The following is an 8816-nucleotide window of genomic DNA, read 5'->3' on the forward strand; positions in this document are numbered from 1 at the left end:
CTCTTTCTTTCATCTCGGCTCTTCTCTCTTTGCTTCCTTTGGGGTCCTTCTCCGTGAGGCAGCCTGCACCGGTTGGTATCTCTGTTTCCATTAGGTATTATTGTTACTTTAGTCTAGTATGGTTGTTATTGTTTTATATTTTGTTGGTTATTGAATAAATCTGGTTAATTGTGTAGCCACGGTCTTCCTTGATTATAGCTATACTGGGCCAGATGAGCTCATTATTAGTATCAGTTAAAAGGTAAATCAATGCTAATGCCAATTCCCTCTAAAGTATCCCATCTGCTACGCATGTTTATGATAAACCTCTGACAAAGCAGGCTATTGTTTATAGCAAGGTACTTTATAAAGTTGGTTAGGTATATTCTATAACCTGTACTGATCTATTCAAGAAGTGAGTTCTTTTAGATTCTTACCAACTATAATTTGGAGTCAGATATTTAAGTTTTATGCACGTCAATCCTTCTTCTGCACCTATTTCCGTCCTTGGTTGTAGGCAAGCAGGTAGGTTAGTTATATCTCATAACTATAACCCCTACAGAATTTGGTGACCCCGACGTGATATGGTACAAGTACAGAAATTTGTGCACTAGTGTGATCCAGTACTAGTACAAAGTAACCAGTTTACAGTTTTGCAAGCAGATAACGACCATCCGCCCGGATTGCTGTCTGTGATTCACACCTATGTTGCTGCATCTTTGGGTTTGGTCTCTTCTGAGGTAAGACAAATACACCCTTCTTTTTAGCAGCAGGGAAAACATAGGTGCACCATACAGACACATTTGTAGAACGGGTCGGAATACCCACCGAGTAGCAGGCGTGCCGACACGTGCAAAAAGACAAGGATTTTAGCTTGTATACACAATGGCTCAGGGATATGCTAGTGTAGAAGAGCAGGCCTTCATGGAGGATTGGGCTTTGGAGTTAAAACAAACTCTGGTTAGCATGCGCATCAAAGGATTGTCGCTAAATGCTAGCAATGAGTTCATTTTAAATTGGCTCTCATCTGAGGGTTGTAAGCTTAGCACTAGGAGTAAACTCCAACATATTTTACTGAAAAAGCCTAAGCAACACAAACTATTAGCCGCCACAGGCTATTTAGTCCTCCGCAACAGCCTAAACTCTTTAGAGCAACACAAGAAAGCACTGGACAGTATGCGCAACTTGGAAAGCATCCGATCTGAGGAGATCAGGAGAATGCGTTTACAAATAGACAGCTTTGCATATGATAAGCTAACTTGGGCACGCCAGAGTGAGGCATTCACTAGGCAAATAGCTAGTCTCCAAAGTAAGTTGAGAGCAGGTACGAACTATGCCTCAACTTTGGAGAAATGCTGTGATAATGCTGGAATTCCTGTGGCTGCTGTGCGACAGATCTTTAACCCTCAATCTCAAATCATGCCTTTGTTGGATGATACTGAGGGTGATGAAGATGTTATGTTAATGGCCTTTGCTAACAGTGGATTAGACCAGGCCCGCCAGCAGGGGGTTGTGTTACCATCCCCACCAGCACCAGTCCTTGCACCTGGGTTAGTGCCACGGCCTCATACAGATAGTGTTTATCAGCAGTCTCCAGCTGAGATACCACAGCTAGCTGAAGCAGCTGGGTTTGGCCAGGCTGTGGGGTCAAAGCCCATACCCCCACTTGCAGATTTGGTTAAGGAAGACCATTTGGCCGTAAGCCCAAGAAAATGGAGACAAGACAAAAGCAGTCAGGTGCTCGCAGCAGCAATTCCAGGGTTACCTGAGCACAGGGAGCGTAGTCCTATTTGCACCAGGTCTAAAACTGCTAGTGCATCTAAAGTAGCCGTCATTAAAACAATGACAGATCCTAACGGGGAACGCTTCAATGTTAGCCGACAGCTAACTTTTCATGAATGTGCAGCACATTCCAGCGTTGTTGGGATGCTTCCCTGTAAAGGTCCATTTGAGCCATACTGGAGTGCATTAATGCGTCAAGCTAGCGCTTTTAGCTTAGAACCAAAGGACATTTGGCAAATAGCTCTCACAACTATCCCTCCAGAGCTAATATCTAAAGCTCCAGAACAACTTCTGGATGGGAGAATCATGACTCCCTTTCTGGGAGAAACACACACGGATGTGTTAGCCAGACTGAAAGATACCCTTCTAGATATTAGGGGTACAGTTCCGTCAGCTTGGGATAAGATTATTGATGCAAAACAAGGGAAAGAACCGTTTGAACAGTTTGCAGAGCGCCTTTGGGTAGTTTTTAGAGAGTATTCAGGAATTGAAGAGCCAACTAAGGATAATGAAATCCTGCTACAACTCCTTAAAAATAATGCAGGTCCACATGTGCAGCAGGCACTAAGTCATGGAGCAAATCCTCAAGATAACACCTTTGACTCCATAGTCAGGTGGGTTATGGGGATGGAGAGTCGCTTGAAAACAAACAAGAGACCTCTTGCAACAGTTCAGTGGGTAGCTGAGGGTGAAGTCCCTAGCAAACCAAGTACGCCTACTTTTGAGAAACGTTGCAAATTTTGTAACAAGGTAGGACATGTAATTGAGGACTGTTTCAAGCTAAACAAACAGAAGTTTAAAAAGGCACATAAGCCAAAGGAACGACAGGAGGCTAGACCTACTGGTGAATATCAGACGTTAAGAGAGCAGCTTGCACTGATCAGTCAGCAGTTAGATGCTGTACAAGCGAAGTTCATAACATCTGACCTCAAAAACCGGTCAGATAGAAACAGTGGTCCTCAATAAGGGTGCGTGGCCTCCATTCCTGTCGGCAGTAATATCCATCATGGTAATCGTATCAAAAATTAGAGCTAACCTTGGAGGCCGGTTATGATTTTTCGCTTGTTGATACGGGAGCTGCCTCTTCATGTACAGATCCTACACTTCCACTGACTGATGAGCCCACAGTGTTAATTGTCTTATGAGCCGTTCCTTTAAGGGCCACAGGTATCAGCCCTTATGAGCTTATGACAGGAAGAGTCATGAAGCTTCCCATTGATCCAGAGGAACATAGTGAGTAAATGTAGAGCATGTTGTTCTGTTATCATTCTCACATTCACAGACTCACTACTGCAGTTCCATGGATCCCTGATGCTAGGACGGTGACCAAAGAAACCTGCATTGAGCTAGGACAGCGAGTCAAATTGAGCCACATGCTCGGATGTGGGAGATGGGTATGGAAGTATTTCAAGGGGCCATTCACACCAAATTCACTGACAATTTTACCTAAGCAAATAGTTACATGGCCTCCTGGTGTAGCACCAGAACCAAATTGTATAACTCAAATTTGCTGTAATTCAGGTTCCACCCATCCTCCTACAATTAGTTTTTCTATCCCTACTATCCATGTTCCAAGCCAAGCCAATTCTACAACATGGATAAAACTAAAATCAATTGAGGGTCAAGAAGCAGGTGTTTTAAGCACATTATACAAGCGAGGAAATAATGGAGTAGATCCTCGGAAGTGCTATAACACAAAAGAACTTGAACCTGCCATGTATGAGTGCACACATATAGAACCACTCAATTCTACACACAACACATATACATCCCATCTTTTTAATCTCTCCACAGGATTATTCTATTACTCCCAAACCTTTTGTTTGGACAAAACGTCGGGAAGGCATGTATTGTGTTGGTAGGTGTGAAGCTGACCTAAATTTGTGGACAGGTGCAGAAAATTGCACATGGACACGTAAATATTGTTTCAATTTAACGACATGCGGCTACCACAAACCAACACAGTGTCCAAATACATACCCTGTCCCTCTAGCTGGTCTTATTAGAGGAAACATTAATAAGACTCTATTGCATGATGTAAACCTTGTTATGGTTCATGTTAGTTACAATATTTCAAATATCCTCTCAGCTTATCTGACACATTGTAAAGCCTACACTAAAACATACACATGGCTCAAAACTCAAATTGAAGATTTGGTGTATGACTACAAAAGCAGATTAGCTGTCCAAATTCCATACTCACAGTCACGCATGAAGCGAGATCTATTCTCGGACATCACTAGATTATTTGGTAGTAGTAATTCACTAATGAACACATACCAAATTTCCAATCACAGTATACATCTTGGCTTACCAATCAGTTTGCAACTGGTTTTCAACATCTGACTAATGGTGAAGATAACATTATTAAAGCAGTAAAGTCAGAAGCTCAAGCTTTGTTACACCTTAGTCATATGATTTTTAACCAAACACACACCTTAGAGCTTGATTTTGCATGCAGATCTTATGATCAAGATCTGTTTACAACAGCAAGGCAGGAGGTATTGGATCTCTGATTCCAGAAATCACCACGTCATGCCTTAGCTGATTTGATTGAAATGCTTGATCTTGATCGTTGGTTTAAATCAATTTCTATGAAAACCATTTATTATGCTGAACTTCTTACAACTATTATGATGTACAATGGAAACGAGTGCCCCGGTTGTATTGGTTTTTATGCAACTTATCCTTTTATTCACCCTGAGCAAATTTTTCCAGATTCCACCACTATACGTTCATTGGGTACGGTTATCAGGGATCAGGTTGTCAAATGGGATCAGGTGACTGGTTATATGACTGTAAAGGGTTCTGAAATGTTGCTTACTACACGTTCTTGCTGCCATGAAACATCCAGTTATGTAATCTGTACATGCAAAACATTACAACCTGTCTCTTCAAATGATACTAAGTTGATCAATGTTCATTCATTGCATGGATACTCTGATGCAGTCCAAGTGTCACACACCCAGTGGTGTGTGATTTGTGAAATGACATCTTTCAGTTATGGGGGTCTTCTGTGCCCTGCCAATCACTCGTTCTGTCTAGAGGTGAGAGATGACTTCACAATGGGACCTTTAAGCATTCTGGGTAGGATACCAATGGACACTGATGTTTCTCCATGGTGGGAAGACACTTTCTATGAGGAAAGCACAAAACCTCTCACAGACACTGTACAGCTGGTTCAGCGCCTGATTCAGACAACCAGCTATCATCTTCGTCAAGCACAAGTGGAAGTGCATCTCGCCAGTGAGACGGTGAGAATCCTGACCAGTGCTTCAACCCTTTCAGCGGAGTACATGTATACCTGGTGGGACTGGGTTTTCCGAGGATGCGTCCTGGCCAGTTCTTTAATACTCGCCATCACCCTGATCCAGTTCTGCTATTTCAGGAAGCACATCACTGCCCTTCGCTCCACTATGACAGAGACACTCACTCTCGGGTCAATCCTTCTTCTGCACCTATTTCCGTCCTTGGTTGTAGGCAAGCAGGTAGGTTAGTTATATCTCATAACTATAACCCCTACATGGATGAGTTGGGGAGAATTCTTCAACCAAGCAATCAAAACTACTGTCACGGTCACAGCCCCGGACCCTTGGGTGTGGGTTGTTTGTGAGCGTGTGCGTAGTCTCACCTGTGCCTTGTCTCGAGATCACGAGGGTCTGTGTTAAGTGCTCCAGGGTTCTTCAAACCACATCAGCAAGCATCTGTTGTGACTTCTGTATTGGTTTCAACATTGCCTGAAGTCGCACAGCATTACATTAAATGGAAGACGGACTGTAATTATATATATAGAACATCAAGGGTTACCATTGATGGTACTGATTTTTTTGTTGGCACGTTTGTTTCTACAGATGTGGAGGGCGGCTTGCCTCAGTTTAGTAAGATTGAAGATATCCTACTTGAAAATAATGACGTGGCCTTTCTGTGCAGACAACACAAGTCTAATTACATAGAACACATAAGGGCATATAAATTGGCTCCAGATGAACTGACTATTTGCACTGTGTCAGAATTGAATGACATTTGTCCCCTTTCAGCTTATAGTGTAGAAGGCCAGTTGCTGTTGACGACAAAGAGGTTTCTGCCAGTACATTGAAAAGGTATGGCTTCCTCGACCTCAACTTTTATTTTCTTTTATCCATTCCTAGTGAGTAGTTTTACACAAGAATAAAATGATGTACAACTTGTTGAATATTATTGAATGCATGCAATATGAAGTCATTTATCTGAAACATCATAATGATAGTGTTTCATTGTTTGCCTCCCATAGATGGCAGAGCCTGACAGAATGTTATTAAGGGTCTTCATTGCTACAGATATTGCCCATAAGATGGTGCTTGCTACACGGCCCACATCAGTGGAGGAGCTAATCACTATAACACGAGAGAAATATAAACCTCATCTTGATTTTGATTTCACTCTACAATACGAAGACCCCGACTTTGGAGGACATCTCTGTGTTCTGTTGGACATTACAGAACTTCCACAGAAAGCTGTACTAAGAATTCTCAGATCAGAGAGTGACTCTAGCTCAACTGGAACCTCGGACACAGAATTGCTTCCCCATGCCCTGGCACGTATGCAGAGTTGGCCTGATGTGTTTCCAGTACCCATTTTTTCTTATGATGTCGAGTACTGCCTTGAAGCTGGAAATACAGAATATCCAAATGCTAGAAAGATGTTGAAACTAACAAGAGCTCAAAAGCATGACATCTTGGAGAACATGGCCAAAACCATGCACTCTTTCAAGGCGTACCCTAGTGATAAAGAAATCGCAAGAGCTGCTGAAGCTCTTGTTACCAAACATCCTTGCCTTACAGAGCCAGGAAGACACTGTGGGTGGTATGGCTGGAAGATGAGCCTAAAATTCAAGATGGGTAACTATCGCACCAAACTAAGCAGGTCTGGATGTAATGAAGTGGCTGTTAACTCTGGTAAGAGGAGCCGAAATAACCCAGAGAGTGAGTCACCCCACTGCAACATCAAAAAAGCTTGTCGAGCTGAGGTGAACTATTTACCAAATTTCCCAAGAGGAGAGGATGCCTCAAGTCTGGAGCGACTAAGATTGCAAGTAGTAGAAGAAGTATCAAAGGTGGACAGAAATCTACAGATGAGACTAATGCAAACTACATATGCGTTACGCCAGAAAAAGATCATTGTCGACAACCCATCCCAATCGGTCAAGGACTTTCTGGAAAATTGGCCTGCGCTTCAATTAGAGTCACAGGTGAATTCTTTTCATTTGGTGTATTCATCTATCCTCATATTGGTGTTTGTAGAATCAGATTTCTAGAAAATTTACTTCATTGAAAACTCATCTTCACAATCTTCTGTAATCCAAGGTCTGTGACATGACATAGGAATTTCCATTAATAAACTAATTTTAAATGCAGATTGTAATGCGTTGCACAATTGAACATTAATCCAATTTGTATTCACCTATTGCTGAATGTTTAGGTTTGCGCAGAATTTCACAGGATCACAAATATCAACTTGCGAAACAAATTCTATGCAGAGTTGGACAAGCATACACCAAGACTATTGGCTGTCTACCGGCAGAAGGCTGCACGTACTGGCAAGACTGCTGAAGCTCTGAGGAGCATATTTAGTGCTTATGATCTTCTGGTAAGAGACCATATTTGGTATTAATTTTAACGAAGATATTGCACAAAAGTTTCTGATTTGCTGTTTTTCCTCTGCTTCTCTGTTGTTTCCTCTGCCTGTTTCTTCCTATCCTGCATCTCCTGCTCCTTCTGTTTTACTCTTCTCCATTCTGCTTCTTCTCATTCCCTCATCTAATCTAAAGAGTTTCACATCTATTTACAGGAGCAATGTGATGTTAACCACAGACGTACTGTTGCACTTCGAGCCCTCCCTGTGTTCCTTTGTGAAAATGACTCTGCTTTTTTCAGGACTTGCAACGTAAGTTATTAAATATTTACAGGATGATATTAACAAATATTGCAGGATACCCTTTTATTTTATAAACGCAATGGAATGACATCTGAATACCCCAGCAAGTAAAGGCTCTAAGAAGCAACCATACTTTGTTCCTGAAATAAGTGTGTCCTACGTGCCCAAGTACTTAAAGTACAAGGAGTATTTTTTTTTCCCCCTCACAACAGGGAAAAACTCAGTTTTAGTCTCGGCACTGCCACTACTTAACCAACTTTTTTTTTTTATCTAAAACCCTCGTGTTTTACATTTGAAAACATCCCACCAACACCACAAAATCTGTGTATGCTTAGTTCTGCTTTGGAAAGAAAGCACAAGTTGGAAGAAAGAAACAACAATAATTCCATTTATTTTTCTATGTGTGTTTACTATTTGTTTGTTTTATTTAATTTATTTTCCAGGCTGAGGGAGAGAGTGAACCGGACATTGCAGACTTGGCAGTTGGTCTTCTCAGCATAGGTAATGAAGACCAGAGTTCCCGTGTTCATTTCAGCCCGGCAAGTGACATACTGGCTTATTCTCATGTGCTCTATTCATTAAACCCAATGGGCAATATTGAAGCCTGCAAAAATTGAGGTCATGCAGATTTATTTATTTATTTTATTTTTTGTACCATTAGTCAATAATGTGATTGTCACAAGCCTATACAAAGCCATACATTTTATTTATTTAGTTTTGTTTAAAGTGTTTAGTTTGTGCTTAAATGTGTTTTAGCTTCAGCGCAAAGTTTTATTGCACCTCAGCAGGTGTGTTATATATTTGTTGAAATGACTGTGTAAATGGTGTAAAAAGGGTATTGTGTAAATGTACACAATAACTTGCATTTGTTAAAATAAAAGGTTAATTTGAGCACATTAAAGTTTCCTTGTTTTATATTTATTTTTTATGAAGGTATTTTGAGTTAAGTTTACTCAATTACTTTGTGGTAATTAGTTTCCTCAAGTATTTTATGTTATGTATTAGACATATATGAGTATTCACTATTTGAAATGTTTGAGTAAATGAAGAGTCTGTCTGATATAATATTTTTAACTTAAACTTAATACATCCTTTTGAGTATTCCAAACTAATAAAATATATACGTTTTAAGTTCAATAAAA

At 40.8% G+C, this 8816-nt stretch overlaps 1 protein-coding gene and 1 pseudogene across 1 annotated transcript; both read left to right on the plus strand.

The window, feature by feature from the left end:
• Window positions 1-864: 864 nt before the first annotated feature.
• Window positions 865-5258, plus strand: LOC143508961 (uncharacterized; annotated as a pseudogene).
• A 1473-nt stretch (window positions 5259-6731) lies between these two features.
• LOC143508886 (uncharacterized) lies at window positions 6732-8499 on the plus strand. Its single transcript, XM_076997486.1, has 4 exons — window positions 6732-6988; window positions 7219-7386; window positions 7588-7683; window positions 8118-8499. The coding sequence occupies exons 1-4, from the start codon at window positions 6872-6874 to the stop codon at window positions 8289-8291; spliced, it is 555 nt and encodes a 184-aa protein (XP_076853601.1). The 5' UTR covers window positions 6732-6871; the 3' UTR covers window positions 8292-8499.
• The last annotated feature ends 317 nt before the right edge of the window (window positions 8500-8816 follow it).

The sequence above is a fragment of the Brachyhypopomus gauderio genome, chromosome 2 (genome assembly GCF_052324685.1).
Source record: "Brachyhypopomus gauderio isolate BG-103 chromosome 2, BGAUD_0.2, whole genome shotgun sequence".
In the NCBI taxonomy this organism is placed as follows: Eukaryota; Metazoa; Chordata; class Actinopteri; order Gymnotiformes; family Hypopomidae; genus Brachyhypopomus; species Brachyhypopomus gauderio.

Bases quoted from the DNA above. Each gene is read 5' to 3' on its own strand.
- LOC143508886 (XM_076997486.1), top strand. From the start codon at position 6,872: ATGAGACTAATGCAAACTACATATGCGTTACGCCAGAAAAAGATCATT. The intron at 6,989-7,218 runs GTGAATTCTTTT...CTGAATGTTTAG, and splicing joins CGCTTCAATTAGAGTCACAG to GTTTGCGCAGAATTTCACAG. The intron at 7,684-8,117 runs GTAAGTTATTAA...TTTATTTTCCAG, and splicing joins CTTTTTTCAGGACTTGCAAC to GCTGAGGGAGAGAGTGAACC.